The sequence below is a fragment of the Zingiber officinale genome, chromosome 8A (assembly GCF_018446385.1).
Source record: "Zingiber officinale cultivar Zhangliang chromosome 8A, Zo_v1.1, whole genome shotgun sequence".
NCBI lineage: Eukaryota > Viridiplantae > Streptophyta > Magnoliopsida > Zingiberales > Zingiberaceae > Zingiber > Zingiber officinale.
This window is the reverse complement of record NC_056000.1, coordinates 53,364,885-53,392,262: the sequence shown is the minus strand read 5'-3', so window position 1 is coordinate 53,392,262 and position 27,378 is coordinate 53,364,885. Positions and strand designations below refer to the sequence as shown.

Below are 27,378 nucleotides of genomic sequence, written 5' to 3'. Positions count from 1 at the left end.
CTCATGATCTTTACCAAATCTTTCCAATGTGGGGTTTTGATTGAATCTCAGCACTAAGAATAGTAGAGACACTCAAAAGTACGAAGTTTGGAGTAATTGGGAGGAAAATCAAACAATTTGTGGTAAGGAGACATCATATGAAGAGTTACAGTGGGCATGCAATTGATGAGATAAGTTGTAGTGGAGAAGGCATAGGACCGGAGTAAGAGATAAAGAGGCATGGGATAGGAGAGCAAGACCAATTTCAATAATGTGACGATGATGCCCAAAGAAACCATTGTGTTATGGAATGTGAGGTGGTGATGTGAGGCATGAAATGCCACAACAAGAGCTTTAAAGTGTGGAAAAACTGAATATATAGAGGAGGTCCGGACATCAGAAAAAATAATTTACAGATGAGCAATAGAGATAATAGAAGATTGAGAAAATGATAATTTATGACTTTTATTGCAATAATAATTGTGACAATGAAATGAATGTGATAAACTGAATGATAAATTTAAATTAAAGTTGGTAGCTAAATGTTAAAAATAGACCCAGACGAATATTCTAAATGATGATGTCACTAAGGTGAAGTTTTGACCCTGAAAAACATAATGAGGGAAGAGGAAGAAGTTGGTGAGGCCAGCTGCTCTTATGGAGAATGTTCACTCATATGTAACCCAGTACCATCGTCCATCACAATGTCATCAGGACTGTCATATGGAGAATGCAACAATAGATTGTTGAGGGCAGAGGTAACATGATGAGATGTACCACTATCAAGAAGTCAGGCAAGAGAGGCGGAGACTGAAGTAGTGGCCACATTGGCCTATCGGATCGAAGGAAGGTAATTTGGATTTAGCGTGTCAACATCGTTCACGTGAGCAATGGGTGGTGGACATGGGTGAGAGCCATCAAGAAATTTGAAAAGATCATATCTAATAAGGATAGCTTCAATCTGTAGTTTCCAAGAGGTACAATTGGTGGAGATAAGTTCGACAATATCTTGATAGAAATATTAATGAGGGTGAGAGGGGAGGTCGGGTTGACAGAATTGTAGAAGGTCACTTGAGTTTGAGCAATGGTCATGGGGAAAAGGGAGAGAAGAAATTAGGATTTTATTAGAAAGAAGAGACTGAGGATATCAATCATGAAAGATAAACAAGTTGATAAAAAAAATTTCTTGTATTGTTTCCATTGAATTGGAAAACTATATAAAGAATAAAAATATTTAAATCTGAAAACTAAGCTATACTAAAAAATTTACATTAAAATATAAATTATCATAATTATAATATTTACAATTTCAAAATTCAAATCACAATCAAATCTTTGTATCTAATTCTCTAATAGGGGAGAACACTATCAAGTCGATCCCTCAGCAGTTAGGTAATTTACTATCACTAAGAGGATGCTCGATCCCGTGATCATGAGTTTGGGAGAGCGATGTAAAGAAGACTCACTCAATCCCTTAACTTGGAAGATCAACAAAATCAGGGAAAGAATAATAGAGAAGATCAAGCTCGATCACTCAACTCGGAAGACTATGCAAGGCTACCTTGATCTTGCAACTCGATCGGAAGACCAACAAAGTCGAGACTAGGATAATAGAAAACTACCTTGATCCCGTGACTCAAAAGACCAGTAACGAGGTCTAGGAGAGGTAATAAGAAAACCCTTCTCAATCCCAAGAGTTGGAAGGACGACAAGGTAGAGAGGTATAATAAGAAACCTCTTCTCGATCCCACGAATTGAAAAAAATGATGAGATGGGAGAGAGGTAATTTGATAACCCTACTCAATCACGCAACTTGAAAGGACAGCAAGGTGAGCCGATCATTTTCGACCAAAAACTTGATAACAGAGCACATGGTGCAACGTGCGAGGAGAAGATTAAGTATTACTCAATTTAATCACACTCGTTTCTTCCTGATCAAATACACATCTTCCTTGAGAAAAGGAGAAGAAGACTACGAGAAGATCGTTCAGTCTAATGTCTATAATCTAATCTTACAGCACTACTTATCAGTTTTCTGCAGTGTGGCTCAGATAAAAGATTTTGATTCTCAACCTGGTCGTTCTGCATCGTTTTATTGAGCTTTGAAAAACTAATCTTCTTTTCATTGTGGAGGATCCTAACAATTTGCTGTCAAAGTTGCTTCTGATCACCTGCATTGCTTTATTTCGCAGTTGTGTATAAGAAGAAAGCTCGGCCCAAAATAAGAGCAGAAAACTAAATTCGATTTTAATTGATAAGAAGAAACTTGATGTTTTTGTCTTGCTTTTTGTACCTTTTTCTCTTGCTCTTTGATGTACTTGATGAAGTAGGATTGCTGTGCCAGTTTCTTTTCCTTTGGTTGATGAACCAGTTGTTTATCTGCTTTAATTGCAATCCTGTTTCTTGCACGAGCCGTGCCTTGTCTTCCTCCTACGAACACAATCCATATTCCGGTCAAGATTCCAATGCTTCTCAAGCGATCTATGAACTTACAGTAGGGTATGGCCACTTGGAGTGGGACTGCCACCAGCCCTTCAATGTTGATGTGGTATCACAGGGGAGTTTTCCAGCTCTTCTTTTTCGGAGTATCTCTTCTCTGATGTCTACGATTTTCTCCTTGTATCCCTTCAGAAGTATACGTTACGGTTATGATCGACACGATTAAGTGGATGAAAATTATGCACTCATCATCTATATACCTGTTTCAATTCATGCTTCAGCTCTTGTCGTACTCGTTCCATCAAGGTCCTCTCGCTCTCCGTTGGTACTAACGGACCGAAGCCCATGCTATCTGATCCATCCAGGCTGCCATCGAACATGTTTGCTTCACTGTCATCCTGTTCTTCATCGTCATCTGACATGGTCGCACCTGTGCCTTCACCAGGAGAAATTCCTGCAGCCATACCACAAACTGTGTCAGACGCCTTTCCTAGCTAAATCATTCTTGTGGAGGAATTGTGCATTGATTTAGGTGCCCATTGAACACGTTTTATTTCATCAACATGCAAAATCATTCAAATAGTCAGTCAAACAGTTGAAAGCTGGAGATTAATAGAGAATGCAAATAGGAATGTATGTGTTAGTAGCTCAATAATTGTAATTAGGATCAAACTTGTCTAGTATCCCTAAATGAGATTAGAGCACCACTTATGATGCTTAAGGAATTTGTCGCCTCAAGATGAAAATTCAATGCCTTAATAGACCAAACGAATAAAAATTGTTCAATACAAACCTACTCCAACAAACGAAGCAAAATTTAATAATAAAAGTCCGCACCTTACATAAAAGTCCTCTTACCCTTCATCCTTAACCTTTTACCTTAGAGTGTCCCCAATAATAAAAGTAAATTTTTCATGAAGCAAATCTTCCTCTCTACAAGAAATCTAATATCCTACATCCACCAAAGAACCTCAACGTGTGCTCTAAGCTCTAGAAAGTGATTCAGTGAATAGAAAGCCCAAACCATATCAATTTCCAATCAATATTCCTTGCAAACCATAAAGTAGGATTTACTGGTGTGCAAAATTGGAAAATAAGGTTTATTTAGGGCCTTAAATCACACATGAGTTTATTAGGCCTAGGCTCACAATTAATAGGCACAGTAGAATTATTAGGCTAGCAGTTAAGAACAAGTCAAATAGCACATTGATTCATTTTTTATTAATATGATAAATTGGTTTAGTGTCAATTATCTATACAAGAATTATGAAACGATGAATTAAGAAATAAAGAGAGTTTGTGAGCACAAGTGAACTAAAGTTAATTATATTAATTAAAATTTTATGATTTTTTTAATTTAATTAATTCAATTTATTTAACTATAGAATTAATTAATGGTTAAATTAATGCTTATACAAATAATAGGGGTTAGACAATTTCTTTGTTTTGTATTAAGATTTGAATCAATCTTCAACCTTTCATCTGGGCCTGGGTTATGGCATCACTTCCCATTTACTCAAGGGAAAAGGAAACAAAGCTGAGGTATGAAGTAGGAATTAAGTGGGTCAACTACGCTAAACCTATGATGAAATATAAAATGAAGTTAACCTGTAAGGCTCTGCAGTGATTGTTCAAGCTCCCAGCAAGCCATTACTGCCTCCATTGCATGAACACGGACATGCTGCTGTAGCTGTTCTTTGAAGGAACGGAGTAGCAAGACATATTGTGTCTAAGAAAAATATAAAAAGCCTGGTATAAGCTTATAGTGGTAAGAAAAATAGCACAATTAACATAATGAAGTAGTAAAGTTTAAGTGCTGAGTATCTTCAAATATTGAACTAGTTGAAAGAGCTGAAAATTTTCTGATTTGTATGGACCAATGACCTGCAGGAACAAATCTACAGTCATGTAGCGAGTAGCCAATACGACATGGATGGTAGAATGGCTACGCAGGGGAAAAAAGATATGTGCTAACTTCGGACAATTAATGGTTCATTAAAAGAAAAATTAGTGTCTATTTTTTCAGCTTCATTTGTGCTGCAGAAAATTAATAATGCTAATAAATAAAATTCAAGCTATAAAGAATAATCTAGGTCTCCATCCTAGAATTAGGATAAATAATGATTCCAAGTTCTGTTTCCTGGAAATCACTCAAGCCTTAAGTTCATATGAGAATCCAGCTCCATCTTCCTCACATTTTTGGGTGAAATTCTTGCTGAAATTTTGTATATCGTGTGGCACAAACATGAAGTTGCTTCATTACTGATTAATAGCTAAAGGTCATTGGCAGTCGGCATTGAAAAATTCCTGCCATCACAAATTGGTGATCTGAGGAACAAAAGGAGTTAATGAACAGCAAAAAACCTTCTACCTTCATCTCCCTAGAAGTATCTCTGTATGTGATACATGACATGACAAGAGTTGCAGGAGATAACAAAAAGGCAAAAAGGGCGGACAGTAGCAAAAAAAAGTAGATAATATCATAATGCGCCGGAATTTTATTCTTTCCGTAAAATTCGTGAGGGGAATTTTTATGAGACTCTTCCATCCCCTCTAACCTACACTGAACTCAGATATCGAGCAGAGCAATCAAGAATTACCTGGTTGAAATCACAATCACTAATCAAGAAAAAGAAAAAATTGTTTTTACCATGAATTGATCGAGTTCTTTGTCGTCGGACAGCATCTGAGCGCCAAGCGCGGAGTACTTGGCCACGACGTGCTGCGTCTGCGCCAGCTGCTCGTCGATCCTCGGCAGCTGGTCCACCGGCGTCGCTATTCTCAAGCACGCGACGTGCGCCGACAGCAACTGCTCGTACAGAGGGTGAGCCATTATTTCCGCCTTGTACCTCGCGCTCCGCCACGTTCCCTCTCCCACCTCCCCTCCGCCGCTCCCTTCCTCCCCCGCGGGGTCATCGGCAGCGAGATCCTCGTCGTCGCATGCATCCCGGCGCAGCACAGGCAAGCGCGGGAACCACTGTCCCACGGCAGACCCAGGCGAGGGAGATGAGTCGGAATGGGACTGGAGATGGAGGACGCTTCCGTGGTGCGAGAGGGAGGAAGCGCTGAGCCAGGAGGGACCGCCCCCTTCGCCGGCGGCGGCAGCCAAGGCGAAGGGCTTCGCTGCCGGCTCCGCCGCGCTGTCGAGGGAATCAACGGATCCGATGATGGCGGCGGGACCATCGGTCAGATGCTGGTCCGCGAAGGCCAAGTCGCGAGGCATGCGAGCACTGAACGCCATGGCCGGAGAAGGGAGACTGGGCAAGCAGTGGAAGTCGAAAGTAGAAAAATAGTAAGCGCACAACTGTAGAAGAGAGAGAGAGAGAGAGAGAGACAACGACTTGCAGTGGTTGGTTGGTGACCGATGGCCTGAGTTGGGCTGTCCTTTTTAATTATTCTTTTTTTTTTACTTTTTTTTATTATTATTTTCATATTTTTACCCTTTTTCCTCGGATCTCTAATCATTTAAACTGTCTGCACTGCACAACAATTTTTTTTTAATTTTTTTTTAAAATTTATTATTAAATCATTCTAAGTCAATTATCACTTGCCACTGTTTACGTCTTGAAAATCATGGCTTTCGCTTACATTATGGTGTATTTAGTTGCTCATTAATTTCATTAATTCTTGTCTTGTACGGTTGTACCTATAGTCTTTCAAAGGTTGGTGGCAAGTTTGATGTATTTTATGGTTTAAGGATTTAGAGATTTATATCGCAGATGTTGTTGCCTTTTGTACTAAAATCCCAAATATGGAGGGTTTGGTTCCCGAAATTCACTAAACGCGTATAATATTTTAAACAAATTAAATTCATGTAATAGTTTTTTGATCCAAAAACTAATTAATAGATCTAAATTATTCAAATCTCAAATATGAATGTGTTTCTTGCACCTATTTGAATTCATACATGCTTTACTTTTATATTTTGAAAAGTTTAGGTTCGTATTATAATTTTTACAAAAAAAAATGCTATTTAGACTAGACCGATCATGATTTGAAATTGACGGTTCGATGATTTGATGGTTTGAAATTACTTGTTCGACGATTCCTGACAAATCGACTCTTAACCTTAATGTTGCAGACGGTTACAGTTTACGATTTGGAATCATCAGTTCACGGTTCACTACGATTCAAGATTATTATTATTTTAAATCATATATATAAATTATAAATTTATAAAGAAAATGATTTTTCACTAATTTAAGTTGTCTACTTATCCCTATGATTTTAAAGGAGTATTTTGAACATCAAAAGTATTGTATCATTACTTTCTTATATCTTGGGTGTCAAAATTTGCTTGGACTAATTATCGATAAATTAAATATCGTGATCCTCATTTGGATTTTCTTGCCCCTCCAAAATCAAGATGATGAACCTCTTCCTTTCATTATAATTAAAGAATTGAAGTCAAAAATAATTTAAATTTTGAAATTGAAAAATAAGAGTAGAGAAAATGATCAAATGATTTTCTTATTTATAGGATTTGAAAAATAACGAACATTAAATCATCATTTCTTATTTATAGAATTTGAAAAATAACGAACATTAAATCACAATTATTGATAAAGAAGAATCAAATAATCTAAATCGTTAGAAAAAATAAAAACCCCCTCTCTCTCGCACGATGATTAGATTTATCGGTCTAACAGTCAGAATTAATTTTTATTCTTCCTTCTAACTTTTAAATCGCACTAGTATAAATAAACTAGTACATAATTGAAAGAAATTATTTACTTTCTTACTCTTCTTTTTACATAGTAAAAGAAAAATATTAATTAATTACTAAATAATTAACTAACATATTTAAATTTTAATTTCTTATAATCTAATTGGTTAGGAAATTTGGCTTTCACTCGAGATATCTTAGATATTGGGACCTTGATCATCGGCTATGGGGATGAATAGACGGTGACCCACTTCATTCACTTTTCTATACTTGTTAGCGCAGTAAAAATACACACAATCAAATATGAAAGTTAATCCTAGAGACAAGAAGAAAGAAAACAAATCCTAATATATTTGTTTACGTGGTTCGGAGATGATGCTCTTATTCCGCGGTTGTTCATAAGATGGGCAATCCCTCAATCCGTTAGTGGATTAGTCTCCGGAACTCTGGCTAGCTCAATCCTCCTTGTTAGTGGAGAAACCTCATCACAAACTCAATCAAGAACTCTTGGATTACTCTGAACTTTGGAGACTATTAGGGGTTAACTACCTCTAATTTTATCATTAAAGTCAGTCAATCTGAGTCAACTAGACTAGTTGACTGGTAACTTTACTAGTCGACTAATAACCCTAGAACCACAAATCTTGGAATTTCATTCCGAGTTTACTGGTTCTCAGCCACCAGTCGATTGAGACATATACCAATCAACTAATAAAGTCTAATTTAAGATTTTACTCCCCGAGTACAATCACTCACGCATAACCTTGACCTTACCTTCTAACCTCCTCCATAAGGCTTGTGTCCCTTGAATGCGTCCTCATCCTTTACGTCTTGTCTCAAGTGCTTCCTTCGGCTTTGTCCTTGTTGTCAAGTCTTCCTTTACCAAGAGGCTCCTTACCTCTAGGTGTTCATCCTTGCCAAGAAGCTCTTCACTCTTGGGACTTCACTTGTTAAGAGTTTTTCACTCTGGGACTTCATCCTTGCCAAGAGCCCCTTGTTCCGGGTCTTCACCTTGTCAAGTCACACTTGGATTTATACGGCTAAACCTCAAGTTTAGACTTACACCGCTAAAACTCTCATGCTTGGACTTTATCTTTGCTAAAATCACACTTGGTCTTTCCTTGCGCCTATTACCTGCACACTTAATAACGAATATCAAATATAGATGCAAACCATAAGTTAAACTCTTTGTCTAAACATCAAAACTTAAGGATACACCGATTACTCCAACATTAAATTCAAGTCTCGATAACACAATTTTGTAAACAAATTTTCATCTCCTCCATTGTGTTCAACACTCTAGAGTCAAACATCCTATCTTCTTTTGGCTTACTTAGACTTTCATTATTTGTTAACATTTCGTTGGTTTTTCACTTTCCAACTTCGAGTTGGTCTTCTCATTTGCCAACGTCTATTGAAATTCTCTCTTGTGGATTTCCTATTGAACTTCTCACTTTACCAATAAATCAATATTGACTCATTTTTAACTTCAATCAATGTCAGGTATGTAGTCAATGTTAACTTACTTGAAAAATCTAATTTAATCTTACTTCAATATAATTTGCACTAAATATATTTTTAAACATCAAAACACAAGTTTATTGGAACCAAATTGCGGTTGATTACACCAATACAATAGAATGGGACCTTCGAGGGGACTACAAAATAAGAAAGATCAAGGTGCAACACTGACGGTAATTAGAGGAAGTTGAACTACGTAAGGAGTAAAAGATGGCATATGGAGCACGTCATGGGATCAGTGCATCCGAGAACTTAAGACCTAATGGGGGATAACCTTGATGGTAAAGTCAAATTGGGGAAGGCAAGCTCATAAACAAGTTAAGAGGTGAGAGAATTATGACCCAAGAGAGGGTAGTTCCCAAGTTTGACAAACACTCAACCATTAGAATTAGAATGATCATAGTCGAGGTTTCAATTGACTAGTGAGCTTAGTCAACTACATAGTTGACTCTTGCTTTGGTAGCTAGCAAATAAAATATTTCAATTGGGAGCCAAGTCAAATGAGCAACCAGAAAGTTGAATGATAGTCGTATATCTAACACACCCAAGCTATAACAATTGAATGACCTAATGTAGTAAAAGGTGATTCGTTCACTCCTAATTTTTCTATTAATCCATTTTTAAATTAACAAGGAGGAGATAAATCATGAGTAATTACTAGTCGTTAGTGTAATGGTCAGATATAGAAAAAGGAATGCTCGGACACGTCAAATTTTGACCATAAGATCTAATATAATAACACTTAATATCTCAACTATTGTATCATCCCAAAAAAAAAAAATAATTGGATGACCTAGATCTTTAGGAGAACAATCGATGAAAGTCAATCGACTAAGATAATTAATCATTGATAGACTAAATATTATAGCGATCAAGAAAATAGGTGGTTGATGGTAAATCCAATCAACTAAACAGTGACAGAATAACATAATAGAAAGTGAAAGCTATAGATGTTGAAGGATAGAAAAAGGGACCTACAGAACATTTAAAGGTTGGCAAAATTCTTATTGTTTAATCTCTTGAGATAGTCTCTCATGTATCTATAGCCTAATCTTCTAACCTTTCTTGGTGCAAATTTCATAAGATAATTTGGGTAAAAAGTTTCTCTATCCTGAAAGGCACCTAGCTTTTAAAAGTGACCGATCGAGTAGTGGGCCATGTAATAGGAGACGAGGGTTTTAAAAAAATGTATTTTTGTTGTATATAATTTTGGATGTTTCACCTTGCTAAGTAAGAGTAGAAAGTATGTCTAATTTTTTTGAATCAATTAATTTTGAAAGTAACTGATCGAATCCGATCCTATGTAAATTTTTTATGATGAATCAAGAAGTGTGAAACCATAGACAAACTTAATTCACAATGTGCCACAGTTAGAAATTTGTCTGATTAACTGCGAAAGCGCTTTATCGTTAGCACAAATCATTTATATTGTGAAAGAGTAACGAAATGAAATATTGTGAATTGCATGAAGAAAATCACAAACCAAGCATTTACATTCTTTCCAAATGAAATCACAAAGAAAACAAATCATTTATGTTTCCCTCCATCCTCCCAAAGCAAATACACTCTAAATCAGATACAATCAAACCGCTAATAGATGAACCAAAAAGAAGGCCGTCAGTGAGAGAGAGAGAGAGAAGAGAGGAAGAGTTGCAGCACGGAGCACGAAGCAACGAGGAAGGAGGAAGGAAGAAGAAGAGCAATGGGGGCGGAGTGAATGAGACAGGTGGGTAATGGATCCATGGTCCCCTACACCACCAGCTGTCCCTCCTCCATTTCTCAATCGTGCTACGCTTCCTCCACTTCCTAATCATTCATCAACTGTTGCTTTAATTCACAGACTACACACACAAAGCAGAGCAGAACAGAACAGAGGAGAGCAGGACAGAGCAGAGCGGTCCCCTGTTTCGCAGTCTGCACCTCCTTCGTAAATAGAAATCCAGCTACCAAACTCTCATAGCACAGGAGCATCTTTACCTCCTCGGCAAGTTATTAATTGGCCCAAGGGTACAGCATGTGCATTCTTACATGGCTACCATCTCTCTCGACCTTCACATTCGCATCACGCTGCCTACCATCTCTGTCAATCTGCACAGTTATGTACGTACTCGACTGCCGGCAGGCTCGATCGCTTTCTCTTTCTGTTTAGCGTTAAGAAATCAACTGTGAGATGATAAATTCAGACAATTTAAGGGGATGATTTGGTTGCTCTACTGTACTGGTGGAGAGGAATCAAGAGCACTAAATCAATCAAATTGGCCGACGATTAGGAGGAGAGGTTGACTCTGAAACAGGGCAAAGGATGAAACTTTCTCAGCTCAGAGTTTTTTTTTAAATTGGATTTGGAGAATTTGTCTTCTCAAATCCAAAATCCGAATTAATACAAACTCACGGATTCGTAAATTGGGACCCAAGCTAAGGCCTATTTTACAGCGCAATTGAGTTTGATCCAACAAGGAACTATTGGATGTGAACCCAAATGCAAAATTATACCCGAGTCCATCAGGCCATTTTGTCCCACAATCCATGAATGATAGAGTCATCAATTTAAATTAAATCCATTGGTTCATCCGATTAAATAATTTAAAGAGATTGAGTTAAAATTTTATCAATCAATTTTAAGATGAGACCAAGTAAGCCAACCCACTTAAGCCCGAGACCCACACAGGTTAACCCACAGATTAAGAAATACATGTAAGTTAAGTTTTATATCGTTTTATTATTTATCTTTGTTGCAATCTTGAAATAAAAGTTATATTTTTTATCAAACATGAGTGTCCATTTTATATCCATTTATATTTAAAATATATATTTTAGGAATACATTTGGTTGAGACTAACTGAAATTGATGCTTTCAAAGTAAATTTTCCGTAACTAAAATCTTTGGGATATGATTTTTTTTTTAAATTTTAAATAGACTCGTGAGTTGGTCCATCTAATATATGATCCGCTTTAGATTGGATGGGAGTTTTTCAATTTGTCAAGATAACAAGTCGACTCATCTCACCCCACCAAAGAGCTGGTCCGTCATAAATATACTTCAAACCCTCGGAACAATGGTGTAATGGTTAGACCCTCTAATGGATAACTAAAAAATCTAAGCTTCGAATCTCAATTACAGTGCATTATAAAGAATTTTCCCTCCAATAAGAAGCGGGACTAAGAATGATGGTCGTCTAGATAAACCTCCATTAGCACTTCTCGATATATCTTGATAGCTGATGGGAAACTTTCATAAGGTCAGGCTATTACCTTCAAAAATAGTCAATTTAAATAACTGGATACTAAATTTAAGATTCGAATCTCAGTTGTGACGTATTACAAGGAATTTTCCCTTCAATGAAAAGCGAGTCTACGAATGATGATCGTTTAGATGAACCTCTATTAGCGCTTCCTGATTTACCCTGGATCAAATGAGAAACTTCCATGGGGTTAGATTATTACTTCAAAAATAGTTGATTTAAATATATATATATATATATATATATATAATCTATGGAAAAAATATTAGTCTAATTTTCTCTAAATTATTTGTATAGCTAATATTTTAGATCTTAGAATTAAATATCCAGGTTTTAATCGTATAGCCATAGATGAAACTTAGAATTAGAAAATTTACAATAAAAATATTAGAAAATTGTAAATAATATTTAATTTATCATGGGAATTATGATTACTTAGACCATCTCCAACAACAAAACCTATTTGGTGCACTTTCAATACTAATTTGGTGTCATTTGAGCACCAAAATTTTTCCAACTCCAACCAATGCACATCATTTCCTACACTAAAAGGAATATTCTTTAGAATATTCTATTTTCCATCTTATAATTTATTATCAACATACATATTAATTTGTTAAATATTTTTATTACGATAATAATTACTATTAAAATTAAAAATTTTATTGTATATGATAACTAATTTTTATGATATTATGTTTTTGGTTACAAGAAAATTAAAATTAGTATTTTATAATTTTGTTAGAAATAATTTAATAAACATACTAATATTTAATATTTAAAGATAATACATAATCATAAACAATTTAGATAATTTTTTTAAAAATATTTTCACAAAACAAATAACACTTCATTAATAATACAAATAACACTTCATTAATAATACATCATTATGAATCTTAATTATCAGAATTACCAAGTTGTTCCCACAAATGCTCAATTAATGCATTTCTAAGGGCAAAATGAGCATTTTTATTTTTGATTCCTTCATATCTAGCAAGAAACTCTTGAAATCGAGTATTGTCATCTACTGTTGTATCAACATCTACAGCCGACGAGACTTCACCTTGATCAACAATTGAGGTATTCATATCGCGCTCATCTTCAATTATCATATTATGCATAATAATACATGAAGTCATTATATCATGTAAAATATTTTTCTACCAAAAATGTGAAGGTCCTGCAATAATTGCAAAGCGTGATTGGAGCACTCCAAATGCTCGCTCAACATCTTTTCTCCATGTCTCTTGTTTCATTGCAAACAACTTATTCTTTGTACCGCGTGGATCTTGAATTGTTTGAACAAGTGTTAACCATTTTGGGTATATGCCATCAGCTAAATAGTAACTCATGTTGTACTCTTTTCCTTGAATGACATAACGAGCAGGGGGAGTAATACCTTGAGCAAGGTTAGAAAAAAGATGAGAAGACTCCAATACATTAATGTCATTGTTAGATCCAGGTAAACCGAAATATGCATGCTATATCCAAAGATCATAATCAGCTACAACTTCTAGAATAATTGTTGGCTTTCCACTGCGACCAGAATATTGCCCAGCCCATACTGTTGGGCAATTTTTCCACCTCCAATGCATGCAATCTAGACTACCCAACATACCAGGAAAACCACGCTGCTCACCAATATGAAGAAGCCTGGCAACATCATTAGCATTGGGTGATCGTAGGTACTGTCCTCCAAATACTTCAACAACAGCACGACAAAATCTTTTCACACTTTCTATGGCAGTTGATTCTCCTATTTTGATGTACTCATCAGTAGCGTCTGCCAGTACACCATATGTCAATATTCGAAATGCAGCCATCATTTTTTGTAAACTTGACAAACCAAGTTTTCCAACTCCGTCTCTTTTCTACACAAAATAATTATCATGATTACTAACCTCGTTAAAAATACACATAAATAAATTTCTTCCCATCCGGAATCTTCTTCAAAACATTGCAGCATTATATGTAGGATTTTCGACAAAGTAATCATTGAATAGATTACGATCAGCAGCTTCTCTATTACGATGGATCACTATGTGACCAGGAATAGATCCTTGATGTTTGCCTTTGTTGCTTTCTTCACTCAGATGTTTCAAAATGACTTGATTATTTCGGTAGATCGCTTGAGTGATAAGCCTTCTGTGTGCTTCAAATATATCATCATATTCAGAGCTTGAGGATGATAAATTTGATGTACCTTCATATTTAGCACTCATTTTTTGAGATGAAGAATGTGATTGAATTGTTTTCAGTTATGGTATGTATTTATAATGTATACACAACACTATTATTTTTGCAGGTGATAGGACATCACAATGCACACACTATTATAATTATTTCAGAAGATGGGGCATTACAATGAACACACAACACTATTATTTTTTTAGGAGATGGGGCATCACAATGCACACACAACATTATTATTTTTGCAGATGAAAGGACATCACAATGCACACATCATTATTATTATTTCAGGAGATGAGACATCACAATGCGCGCACAAAATTATTATTTTTTCAAGTGATGGGACATCACAATGCACACACCATGATAATTATTTCAGGAGATGGGACATTACAATGACCACACAACACTATTATTTTTGCAGATGACGGGACATCACAATGCACACACTATTATAATTATTTCAGAAGATGGGACATTAAAATGAACACACAACACTATTATTTTTTTAGGAGATGGGGCATCACAATACACACACAATATTATTATTTTTGGATATGAAGGGACATCACAATGCACACACCATTATTATTATTTCAGGAGATGGGACATCGCAATGCACACACAATATTATTATTTTTACAGGCGACGGGATATCACAATGCACACACCATGATAATTATTTCAGGAGATGGGACATTACAATGAACACACAACACTATTATTTTTGTAGATGACGGGACATCACAATGCACACACTATTATAATTATTTTAGAAGATGAGACATCACAATGCACACACAACACTATTATTTTTGTAGGTAACGGGACATCACAATGCACACACAAATATTATACAATGCACATAATTTTTTCCTATATAATGACATACTAGACATGGTCATCACAATGCACCTTTACTCTTGAAAAAAAATGAGTTTGAATTCTCGTTCATCATTCTACTCAGTTGAAGAAGATAAACATTTATGTCATGTTTATCTTCATATTTCTCAAAATCCAATCATAGGAATCAACCAAAAAAAGGATCAATTTTGGGCAAGAGTTGAGATAGAGTTTAATCAAGATCCAAATTTTAAAAATTCAGAGTGACCGAGAAGATCATTACAAAAAAGAATGAATACTATGATTGCTGTTGTTTCCAAATTGAAGGGTTGTGTACGACAAATCGAAGAATTGAATCCAAGTGGAGCATCAGAGGAAGATATTGTAAGTTATTTTCATTATTCCTTTTGTAGACTATCCAAGTTGTTTTCAATATCTAATTTAGTTATTAATTTTGTTTCATAATTGTATTATTTTTTTACAGATGAATCGTGCTCAAATATTATTAGTACAAGACCCTAATTACTCAAAGGGCTTCAAATTTGGACATGTGTGGAGCATTCTTCAAGGTATTGAGAAATTCAACAGTGACAACATCAAAGCTGCATCTACGAGAGTGCAACGACAAACTGCTCAAGTTGATTATTCTCAATCATATAATCTCGAGAAAGATGTTTATTCACCTTCATCTCCACATGTCTCTTCGTTTAATCTTAACATCACTGATTCAGACAGTGGTGGTACTTCAACTAAACGACCTATTGGGGTGAAGAAAGCAAAACTGAAGAGAAAGAATGAACAACAATTTAGTAAAATGGTTTCACAGAATGACGAACTTGTTGCGGCGTTGGATCGAAATACCAACGTTGCTATGTTCAAGGAAGAGAATAAAATTTTATTCAAAGATTTGAATATCATTGCTGATCCGATAATGCATGAATTTATTCGCGGTGAACAAGTCAGAATTATGCAAAAGAGGATTGAAAACCAAAAATCTCAATCAATTCCACATCAATGAGAAGGATCTAGGATCAATTCGTCTCAAGAAGAAGAACAAGGATCTCAAGATCTTTTGAATGGTTCCGGTAAATTTTATGATTACTTCGGTGGTTTATTAGGAGGTGATTTTCCAGAATATTAAACATTGATTTGTTTAGTATTGCAATGTTATAGTAGTTATTTAAATGTATATTTACTTTAGTGTTTGTGGCATCTTTAAATTGTATGATGGACTATGTGTTATGTATTTTGAAATTTTAAATGTTTAATTGTGTGTTTGTTATGAAATTACTAATATTATAAATTTTAATATATTTATAATCTTAGTAATATAACAAATATTTTAAATATTAATTATTTAAGTTAATAACTAATATAATTTTATAATATATAAAATTTACATAATAAATTCAGTTAAATTAAATAATATTAATTTATAATATTTAAGAATATTTTAAATATAAATTTAAGATTATAATATATTATATTTAAAAAATCCGTACTTGCACCATTTTGGTGCAAGTTTTAGAGTCTTCATTGGAGGAGATATGGTGTCCCTTTTACACTAAAATGGTGTAAAAGGCACCGGTTGAAGTTGCTCTTAGTACTCATTGGAACTAATCAAGTCGAGTCTCAAATAATAAATTTCACATTGAGGTAAATGAACTTATGTTTTACTTAAATTCTACCAATAGTTTAGGAAACTATAACGAGTTAAATGTATTAGATCAGCGAAAATCGATGCTTCTATATGCCCTATTTAGTTGTTATTTATCATAATGTACTCACAATTCTCATATTTACAATAGCGTCTAAGTCTGTTTTAATGTGGGTAATAGGGTATTGGATAAGAAGAGTTATCGCTTGAAGAATGATGCATTGGAGATATGTATAAACTTGATGGATTAGATAAACGTATGGAAGTGAAGTGAGTTGTCAATATCAAATTCAAATCGTGACAAAGATAGACCACGCCAAGTATGATCCACCTTGTCCTCCCTCCCCACCTTCTGATGGTAGGCAAATAGTAGAATCATGTTTATCATTTTTTTTAATTTAATTTTATTTTTTTTAATAATTCAGATATTTGACTATTAAAAAATAATATAAACTATATATTTTTCAAATATAATCAAGATACTTAAGAAAGACTATAGGAGTATTCTACCATTGTACCATAACTTTACACATCAACTCAATCCAACTTATCAATAAAATATTACATAGGTTATGTTTGACATGACCCATGATAATTCATATTGAGCGGTTTATTAAGCGGTACACAACTCAACCCAAGTCATGTTCAGCTAGATCAACCTATTTTGTCATCTTTAGTGCCTCATCATTATTCTTATAGGAATCTAGTCAGACTCAAAATACATTTCATACATATCTTTAAAAGATTTCAAAGTTAAACACTTTCACCAAGATGAAGGCTCCAACTTCTTTATGCTCATTCTCTAAGTACAACCAAACTTAATGCTCTTCCAATGATCAACAATGAAAGGCTAGAATTGTAAATTTAAGACAATATCATCAATTAATACAGATTAGTTAGGACTTGTTATCAAATATTAATATCATTTAATTGGGCCTAATCACATTAAAGAAATTAAGATTCTTCAACATTTCCTACCAAAAGACAATCATAAATTTACTAACCACCAACTCACCAAAAAGCTAGACAATCCAAGGTCTATAGTTAGACTATCAACATGCTCCATGACAATAAAGGTAGCACACTAATCCAAAGGACTAATCAATTCAAGATCCTTGGAAAGTTTAGAATCCCCACCATCCCCATGAGCTTTATATGCAATTCAAAAGAATTTCGACAAGATTAAAGTTAGTAACAGGATTAATAATTAGAGAAATTTTTACAGATCAAAGTTAACCCTGATAATTGGAGTATGAGACATTGCCAACTAATGTTAAATGAGGGACGTCATTGAAAGACTATACAGATGCAATTACAACAAATCTCTAGAAAAGTTAAATAAAGCGCATGCGTCAAAATTGCAGTAAGTATATTGATTTAGGTGCTTTGAATAGACACTGAAGCTGAAGTTTTGTTAATCATGGAGCTTTTGATGCCTTCAGAGCTATTCATGCCGCTGCTATCTCCTGAGGATGAGTTGAATTCCATGCTCAGAAGAGCTTGAGCGGATTCCGGTGCTGGATCACCTCCATTTTCGAGATTCATATCAGCAGCTTCTTCTTCAACTGCAGTAGTTAGATGGGCTTGAGTTGATTCCAATGCCCGATCATCCCTGAGTTCAAATTTTGAACCCCTATTTGCTTTCTCCGCTTTGGTATTCTGAGGTGACTGGGCAGACAAACTTTTTCCAGAAATGGGGGATGTGCCAAGGTGTTCATCAGCAACAGCTGTGGCAACTTTAATAGCAGTCGATGATGATGCATTAGTGTATTTTGATGGCTGAGGGTGATTGTGCTCGCCCTCATAAGTGATAAGAAGAGATTTTGCATCATGTGATGATCTCTCGACGTGCTTACGAACAGGACAACCACTATGAGTGCACCTATAGTAGCTTCTGCATTATATAAAAGGAAATGGATGGTTGTAAAACAACATAAAACAGCAAATAACAAAAGTGAAGCAATTGAGTCAGTACTATTATGCATGTGTGTTCATCATGTAGTATAGAATAATAATGAAATGATCATGCAGCACTACCTATGTGAACTTGTCTTGGTTAGCATGAAATACTAGTATATGGCTTAGGGGTAAAAATTTAGTACAATATCAGTCTTAGACTCCTGTGCCTAATCGGCAAAAGATGGTATCAAGGTCGATGCCCATATGGTAGAAAGAGGTGGTGTCAGCCAACACCTAGGAGGGGAAGCCTTAGGCCAACAGACTTGCAACCCATCTTTCAAGAATGACATGGCATTAAAATTATTATCTCATTCATTTAGAGTCGGCAAGCTCTGAGGATTAGACCATTTGTTTATGATACATTCTAGCTCATAGAGCATCAGCACATTGTGCACTTTGTGAAAAGCAATTTACCAATCTCTTAGGGAAGGGGGAAGGGGGAAGGGGGAAGGGGGAAGGGGGAAGGGGGACGGAGGGAAAGACTTACAAAATTGTACATGAAGCTTGTGTCACTCCTACATTTTCTTTGGTTATTTTCCCTGCCCTCCCCCTCTCCCTTCTATCTTTCCACCCCAAGTAAACTCAACCTTAAGGGATTGTTTACTTGGATAGAAAACTGAAAGGATAGATTATAAAGAGAATAGATGTTTAGAATTTTCTATCCTTACTACTGAAAAAAAAAATAAAATATTGGATAGAAGATAGATCTCTCTATTCCACAATTTTGGTTCCACCCAAATTGGACGAAAACTAAAGTTCGCCCTTACCAAAAGATGTTTATTTATGACTCCTTGCAAAAATAATTACAATTGTGACTGTTTGTGAAATAATCTGCACTTACGACAACAAAATGTTAGCAGACCTAGTGAACACTGGACTCGCAATCACTGACCTCGTTATCAAACCTAAACGATGAACTTGTGAGCACCAACATAAGTTAATGAGGCCGATTGAGCCAAAGGTTAGGTGGCATACAGGAGCCAAACTAGCAAATGGACTTCTCCAGCTGAGCAGGCCAAGCAAGCTCAACCGATCAGACAATTTGGATAGGCTAGAAGAGCCCAAAAAATCAAATCAAGTGAGATAGGTCAGGTGAGCTAATTGATTTGATCGGGTTGAACTAAGCCTAGTAGACCAATAGAATCAGTCAAATCAAAAGAGCTGATCGAATCAAATGGGCTGGAAGATTGGACAGGTTAGGCGAGTCAAGTGGGTCAAATGGGTTAGACGAGTCAACCAGGCCAAGCAAGTCGGGTGGGTTGATGAAGTAGATTGGGCTAAATGGGCCGGTCCTGACAAATAAAACAAGCAAGACAAAATGGTCAGGTGAGTAGAGCAGCCTAGGTGGATGAGCGGGGCAAGCAGGCTAAGTTAATTTAGCAAGTCAAGTAGCTCGAGCAAGCAAAGTGAATTGGGAGAGTTAAGTAGGACAAGTGCTCTCATCAAGCTGAGCATGCTGATCAAGTGGCGTGGAAAAATGAGACACTTGGGCAGGCCAGGTAGTTCTTACAAACTAATTGGGTTGGATGGGCCAAACGGTTTGAATGAGTCAAGTGGATTGAATAGTTTAAACAAGATGAGGGATGGTTCGGACAAGTTGATTGGGTTGCATAGGCTAGGTTTTTCAAACAAACCAAACAAGCTGCAAGGGCCTAGATATCTGTTGGACTTGGTTGTCTGAACAGGTTGCGCAAGTTGAGTAAATAGGACGGATCAAATGAGTACGTCGAATGAACGAGCCATTCATTCCTTTATTTACCATCCATTTATCATAGCTTATCCATTGTAGTAAAGTGAAAATATAATTAAATTATTATTTTTTCATCCCTGTAGGTAAACATATCTTAAAAGAGATCCATTAGCTACTAAAAGTGAATTAATAATCAAGAAGTGTACTACTCATCTTGAGTTTAAATATATACAGAGAAACCCAAGCTTGAAAAACCTAAAAGAGAACCACTGTAATATATAAACAAGCTACATTCTTCTTGCAGTACACAGAGAACCGATGGAAAAGGTAACATGCATTACATCAATTTAATGTACGCATTCACTAATTAGTTTTAGATTATCTTGATCACACATTTAAAATATTACAAGCATAACAAATATGGAAAAGCCTACAATTTAATATAGAATTAAATTTATCTTTAAACTGGCACATCATTTTTTGTTGTCTTATAAAATGTAATGAAAGAAAGATATATAGGTGATACAATAAGCCTATGCTACACTATAAATATTAGTAGGATATGGTAACGTATTAGAAAGATATTCTACACTTCTAAAACTAGCAATTCTTTATTGTATAAAAGTTTTCATCTATCCATTGCGGAGTGGCTACTATTGCAAACATCATATATTAATATTAATATAATTCTTTGCAGAAGAACGAGATTTAATTTTAAATCTCAAAAAAAAATAATGCATTTCTAAAGATTCCCTTATAAAGAAGTTGTAAATATATCCCAACAAAAATTTCAAAATCTGTAGAATCGATTATTAAGAATGATGATTCAAACTTCACCATATATTCAGGATTAGTGAGTCTTCTATCAATTTCATGTGAAAAAGAATAGTAAGACTACAAATAGTAAAACATAATGTTCTATTTTATGATATTTGACTTAGTAAGGTGGCATATCCCACTAGAAGATTTGCATGACAAAATTTTCTTACATTTGATTCTTTGCCGACACCACTTAGTGGGATAAGACTTGGTTGTTGTTATTCTTACATTTGATTCTTTCTTCATCATTTTGAACAATAATTTCCCAAAATTCTGGAACAAAACTTATGTCTATTGGTGGTGCAATCGGCTTTGATCTTGGGTGTTGAAAAATGTGTTTAATTAGCTTGTGGCAAGTGTATGCTGGAAAAGGTCACAAAGCAGAGAAGAAGCCCTGACAGATAAAAGGTGATTGAATGTCTAGCAAGGAGAAGTTCCAATAAATCAAGGGTGGTGATAAGATACCTGACAAGAAGAAGTCCCTAACAAATCAAGATTGATCCGATAATTGGCATGACAAATACTCAACCCATGGAAGGCTTGGCAAGTCGAAGAATATTTCATTTAAGGTCTTATACTTAGAGAAGGGTTCTCTCCAATGCCGACTTGACGGATTTTATTTGTGCAACGATGAGCAGAGTGAACATCTAATCATGGGCACGAATGAAAGCCTTCAAATTGGCTCGTCACCATTCCAGTCAATTGAATTAAAACTATTAATCTACTGCTCACTGAGTGAGCAAATGACATGATTTAGAATGTGTCAGTCGACTTAGCAATCGACTAATTATGAATAAGTTGACTGCACCAGCCAACTGAGAAACCTACTATTTGTTTTGAAACATTCTGTTTAATCGTCTCCTGAAAAGCATTCATCTAGTGTTTATTTTGAGTCGACAGGAGTAATAGTTAATTTATTGTAACAACATATAGCAGTATAATAGGAGCAATTGAGTGATGGTAGTTGGATGGTTGTAACAAAATAGTTTGTTCAAGATAGAGGCAATTGATTGATGGAATGAGCAATCAACTAAAATAACAATAAAAGCAGTTATCCAACATCGGCCAACAACAAATAGTCAACTCGTGATTTAAGGGCAACTAGATGATTCTAGAGACTTCTTGAGAGCTTGGCCAAAGCTATAAATATAAAATCTATGAGCTATAAAGAGGAACTTTTCTAAAGCAACTATACTCTGTCAAACTCTCTACTAAAGCTCTCTCTCTCTCTCTTTAATTGCATTTTTTTTTTTTTACTCAAGGCCTTGTAAGGAGTTTTCCCACCTTCCTTAAGAGTTTCAAAAAGAAGAAAATTAATAAATTTCATGTTGTGACCTACTGAAAATTCGAAGGCCATGGAACAGGAATTTAGGAGCTATCAAACCATGTAAAGAACTGGAGTTAACATTGCCTCTTCTTACTCTTTTTTTTGTGTATTTACTTAATTGTTTGTATTTTATGTTTAAATTTCCTTCTTGTTAAGTTGTAGATAAGATTATTTACCACCCCACCCCTCTCTAACCTTCTTTTCAATACTTCATCTATTAACTGAGGATGATTCATTAACATTTCATGATGAACCAATTCTAAAAAGTTGAATTCTTACCATTTTTTCCCAAAAAAACATAAACATAAAAAAAATAACAATAACCAAGTTTTTATCTCACTAAGTGAGGTAAGTTACATAGATCCTATTACATCATTAGGCTTGATCCCCTACTTATATTGTCGTCCTAAGCGTAGAGGAATCACACCAATCCATCCCAAACTTGGTGGTTATCTCAACGGTGACGATACTATAGGGGAGGTTGTAAAATACCGAAAATAGGCAAATATTGATAAGGGAATTTTTCCGGAATTTTTGGAAATTTTTTGGAAATTTTTCGGAACTCGTATAGACGAGTTAACGGGGATAAAAAAACGGAGCCCGGAAAAACCTGTTTAGGCTATCCAATTAAGTGAGAAAAAGTTGATTTTATTTATTTATTTTCTTTTTCTCATTTCTTTTCTTCGTTTTTCTTCTCTCCCTCGCGCACCCGAGCTGCAGCTTCTCCTCCGCGCGCCGACGAGATTCCTCCGAGCCCTAACCGCCGAGCGGTTTCTTTCTCTTCATCTTCTCTCCTGAGCCGCACACCGCCGGCCACCAGGTCCGGCACCGGTCGCGGCTGTGCCCTAGGTTTCTCTTCTCGTGCCGCCACCACAGCGACGCCGTCTCTGTGCCCTAGCCGCCGGCGATGCACAGAGCAGCGCCGCACCCCCCTGGGCCTTAGCCATTTTCGACAAAGCCTTCTCTTCCTCTACTCGCTTCGCCCTCAGGTCGCCACAGCCGGCAACAGTTGCTTGCCGAGCCCTTACTGCCGATTCTCCTCGGACGCCTCTGCCCTAGCCACCAGTCGCGTGCCCTAGTCGATCTTGGGAGGAAAGTTAGTTTGAAATTCGGTTAATTCTTGGCAGGAATCTCCAATCTTAATTCGTGATCTTCTCCTTGCTACTATTCTAGGTCACGGATTGGTGAGGAAGTGGGGTTGTGGCGTTATTTGATCAGCACCAAAAGACCTTAGTCCACAGAAGTGAGGGCTGTGAATTGAAGGAAGAATTACAGCGGGTTTTTGTGTGTTGTGGATTAACAAACAATTGCTTGTTCAAATTTCAGCAGCAAGCAACCTTTCACCGCAATCACTTGGATTGTGAATTAGGGTAAGGATTAGATGTATTTGAATACTTGTTGTAGATCATGCTCTGAATTGGAGGATTTGGTTAGACGATCATGTGTATGTTGATTAGGTTTATGTGTTTTTGAGATTTGGGTTTTTGCCCTAATTTAGGGTTAAAGAATTTATTTAGCTATTTATAGGAATTTAGCTAAATAATCGTATATCTATTGGATACAGGACTTTGACGCGAGACGAGTATCTCAATGTCGGATTTGAACCATTCTATTGGAGGCGGGTACTTTTGACTTTATGTCTTTGATATGCATAGTAGTGAATTTAACAAGTAGCAATAATTATGTTCTCTTATTTGTTTCGGTTAATCACTACCCGATACCTGTTACATGATTGGTTGATTGCTTGTTTTGCATCTCATGTATTCCTTACCTGTTGATACATGCTTATAGGGGTAGTGATATACCATACTTCACCATGTTCGGGACCAAGGTTTTCTACCTTCAGTGTACCTTTGATTTGATTCGTTGACCTATGGTGCACTTTTATATATATATGGATTAGCTCAGGATATTTTGTGGTTAGTGTCATGCACCATTTGCATGATTGCATGCTGTGCGATAGTCCGCTCCATTATTGTTGAGCACATCGCCAGTTACATGGATCTGCACACACCACCACTCATGGGTTAGTGGTCGATTCAGGCAGTGTGTGTTGCAGCAGGGACTTTGTTTGGCTCCGTTGGTCCGCTCATGGGTAGCGTGATGCAACGTGTTAGCCGGCAGAGATTCCTCCCCGTCATCGTGTACCGGGAGTTGAGAGCATTGCGCTCCCTCATTTATGATTTGGAGTAGGAGGATAGGTGTACTCCGACAGCATCCCCTCCACTCGGTCACTCATCAGGAGTAGTGACGACAGAGTGCACGGTTGTCACAGCCCTACCCACTCGGCCTCACTATTGTGTGTGAGATGATCGACTGGCGTTTGGCATCATATGCATGATGCATTAATTGCTTGTGTTTGTGCTTGCTGTATTTATATGCTATATATTGTTTGGACGCCTATGTTTGACATGCATACAGGATTTCTATGTCACTCGGACTGTTTGTCCTTATACCCAGGTCCTGGTTAGTACAGTTTTTCTCTTGTTTACTTCATTTGCATTTCATCCTTTTATATCAGGAGACTGTACGCATGATGTTATTTTGCATATCAGTTGTACCTGCTGAGTGTTGGACTCACCCCGCCTCCATTGTTGTTATTTTTCAGGTAGATGCTGTCAGGAGAGAGTTTCAGTTGCTAGTCCCTGCAGATCTCAAAGATATTGTTAGTTTTTGGTTTTTCTTACTTAGATTATGCTAAACTTGTTCTAGTTGATGGTATAGACATTGTATGGATTTTATGATTTTTATTCGATATGTTTTACTACATGCCTGCCTGGACGGCAGAAGAGGTGAGTTTGTCGGATTTGTGTTTTATGGGTGTAGCGGAGTAGGGTTGGTTTCGAGTCGTGGTATTACTGTTTTGTTTACTTATATATAAACTGCGTGGATGTTTGTATGGTTGTATTTTATTATTGTTTTTATTCCAGCCGCATGTGGCTGAGGTATATGAGGATGTAGAAAAGTTTCAGATTGTCCGCTGTATAGGGGAGATGCTGCCGAAATTTCTTCGGACAGGGACTCCTCCGGGGCGTGACAATTTAGTGGTATCAGAGCTTAAGTTTTACGATCTTTGTTTTCGTATTTTGGATATTTGGGATAACCTGATACCAATTTATATGGTATCAGAGCGCCAAGTTTGGCGATACTTGTTGTTTTTTTTGTATTACGGATTTTTGAGATTTAACTGATACCAATTTATTGGTATCAGAGCGGGTTATGTTACCTGCTTTTGGTGTTCTGGATATTTGGGTTAGCCCAAGTTTGCGAGTCAAACTGGGTAGTTATTTTGGATTGCACGGATTTTCCATTATGTATATGTTATGGATTTTCATTTCGGATTTATATGGATTTCCGGTGATTTTCATGTTCGGAATTTTGAGGTTAGAAGTTGGGGACTGGACAGCGATGGAACATCTCCAGACAGCATATAGGTATGATGTTTAATTTTATAGTTTATGACGTGTATTAGCAATCTTTATTTAGTACATGTCTGGTTGTTGTAACACATATTACATGTGATGGGTTAGCCAGTGAGCATGGTTGACCTTAATAGAGATCAAGGATTATAGTCTCTGGTGATTTTTCATATCATACCATCAGTAGTTTTAGCTTCTGTTACTACTAGTAGGAGATGGAGGCACATACCAGCCTCTGCTATTGTTAGCTGGCTAATGGATGATACCTACATATTCCTGTTGACTTAGCCAGTAGAGTTTTTATACTCATATCTTTTGGATATTAGGGTATCCGATACGATGAAAATTGGTCATTTGGGGAGTTATCATGTTTGATCATTGTTAAGAATGATTTGAGGTTGAGGAATATTGTGAGATCAGATATTGTGATGTGTTGATTTCTAATGATTTATGAGAGTAAATGTTATGTGGTTATCTGATGATCTATTACTAGATATTTGTTTTGATGATCTATTGTTTGGGTTGTCGTTGATGGTGACATAGTGAGTGTCATGTATGATATTCACAGGTTTGATGATTATAGTTGATGATCAGATATAGATCGGGTGCTAGAGAGTTTACGGTTGAGTGTGCCTAGGAATTTTAATAAATCTGGTTAGTTGTGGTTAGTTAACAGGATGATAAAATTGATATTTGCTTCCTCTGATATTGGACTATGTGGATAAATAATGATTTGATGTTTTGAATGTTAACTTGCTCTCATGGGGAGTAGAGACTTATTCATCTGATATTATGTGGGCTGATATTTTTGAGGATAAAAATGAGGATGTCTTGATGTTCTTGAATTCTGACTTTATCTTTTGGGTCGTTCACATTTATACATATGATTATTATGGGTTTCTAGTAGATTATACCCGAGTGGTTAGACATACATGTCTGATTATTTATTGGAGGTATTTGTCAACTAAAAACTATGTTGTGGAATGTGCACATATGTTTGAGTGTTTTATTGGATGTATCTTATCGATTTAATCTGAGTTGTGATATGTGCAGATGTGTTCGGTGTAATATTTGAGGTATCTTGTTTATTATATGATTGTTTTGAGAGTATACTCGTGTCGATTATGATTTGTTAGAAGTATTACGTTGATTATACTCTTGGCATAGGTGTATATATGTCATGTGAGTGTTGTTGAGGTGTATTGTTGATTATACCTATGTTGATATATGCACACGGGTTCGGTAGGTATTGTTGGAGGCATCACACTGATTTATACCTGTGCTATGAGTGTGTTTGGTGTGTACAAATTGGAGGATTATCTCAATCATACATATGTTGTATGAGCAAGTGTGTCAGATGTATTGTTGGTAGCAGCATGATGATTCTACTTATGTTGAATGCAGGATGTGGAGTGTCTGCATTGTGTCATTTGTTGGATTACCCTGTCAACCCATATTCTTATTAGTGGGTGACTCACTACGATGTTGATAGATTTGACGATGAGTTTGATTTGATTGCTGGATTGTTATACCTTATGGCTGCCCACAGTGATATGTGGTTGACTGATCTCGTGCAGCCTCTAGTTGGATAGTTAGGTGCTTTGGACACTTAAGGATCGTTTGT

General features: G+C 36.2%; 4 protein-coding genes across 7 annotated transcripts in view; 1 reads left to right on the top strand and 3 right to left on the bottom strand.

The window, feature by feature from the left end:
• Window positions 1–1,851: 1,851 nt before the first annotated feature.
• LOC122009079 (homeobox protein knotted-1-like 13) lies at window positions 1,852–5,754 on the bottom strand. 2 transcript variants are annotated; one of them, XM_042565082.1, is made up of 6 exons: window positions 5,069–5,754; window positions 4,027–4,147; window positions 2,679–2,872; window positions 2,473–2,604; window positions 2,273–2,409; window positions 1,852–2,150 (listed from the first exon to the last, which is right to left on the bottom strand). In XM_042565082.1, the coding sequence occupies exons 1-6, from the start codon at window positions 5,657–5,659 to the stop codon at window positions 2,147–2,149; spliced, it is 1,179 nt and encodes a 392-aa protein (XP_042421016.1). In that variant the 5' UTR covers window positions 5,660–5,754; the 3' UTR covers window positions 1,852–2,146. The 2 variants fall into 2 exon arrangements, with proteins under 2 accessions (XP_042421016.1, XP_042421015.1); XM_042565081.1 differs by having other exon boundaries at window positions 1,852–2,158; window positions 5,069–5,752.
• Window positions 5,755–13,010: 7,256 nt separating this feature from the next.
• LOC122010808 lies at window positions 13,011–13,673 on the bottom strand. Its single transcript, XM_042567281.1, has 2 exons — window positions 13,469–13,673; window positions 13,011–13,249 (listed from the first exon to the last, which is right to left on the bottom strand). Exons 1-2 carry the CDS (start codon window positions 13,671–13,673, stop codon window positions 13,011–13,013), a joined length of 444 nt encoding a protein of 147 aa, XP_042423215.1.
• Window positions 13,674–15,183: 1,510 nt separating this feature from the next.
• On the top strand, window positions 15,184–15,901 carry LOC122010807. Its single transcript, XM_042567280.1, has 2 exons — window positions 15,184–15,267; window positions 15,368–15,901. The coding sequence occupies exons 1-2, from the start codon at window positions 15,184–15,186 to the stop codon at window positions 15,899–15,901; spliced, it is 618 nt and encodes a 205-aa protein (XP_042423214.1).
• A 1,821-nt stretch (window positions 15,902–17,722) lies between these two features.
• LOC122009078 (probable WRKY transcription factor 33) overlaps window positions 17,723–27,378 on the bottom strand; it is a 40,337-nt gene continuing 30,681 nt past the window's right edge. For 2 of the 3 annotated variants that reach the window (XM_042565078.1, XM_042565079.1), the window contains one exon: window positions 17,723–18,434. In XM_042565078.1, coding sequence (XP_042421012.1) covers window positions 17,918–18,434 — 517 coding nt within the window. In that variant the 3' untranslated portion in view covers window positions 17,723–17,917. The remainder of the gene's footprint in view (window positions 18,435–27,378) is intronic. The other variant, XM_042565080.1, reaches the window with a different exon arrangement.

Coding starts and splice junctions, on each gene's coding strand:
- LOC122009079 (XM_042565081.1), bottom strand. CDS start 5,659: ATGGCGTTCAGTGCTCGCATGCCTCGCGACTTGGCCTTCGCGGACCAG. Junction 4,148..5,068: donor AAGAACTCGATCAATTCATG/GTAAAAACAATT, acceptor TATTTTTCTTAG/ACACAATATGTCTTGCTACT. Junction 2,605..2,678: donor TGAAGCATGAATTGAAACAG/GTATATAGATGA, acceptor ATACTTCTGAAG/GGATACAAGGAGAAAATCGT.
- LOC122010808 (XM_042567281.1), bottom strand. CDS start 13,673: ATGGCTGCATTTCGAATATTGACATATGGTGTACTGGCAGACGCTACT. Junction 13,250..13,468: donor TGAGCAGCGTGGTTTTCCTG/GTATGTTGGGTA, acceptor ACCTTGCTCAAG/GTATTACTCCCCCTGCTCGT.
- LOC122010807 (XM_042567280.1), top strand. CDS start 15,184: ATGATTGCTGTTGTTTCCAAATTGAAGGGTTGTGTACGACAAATCGAA. Junction 15,268..15,367: donor GAGCATCAGAGGAAGATATT/GTAAGTTATTTT, acceptor ATTTTTTTACAG/ATGAATCGTGCTCAAATATT.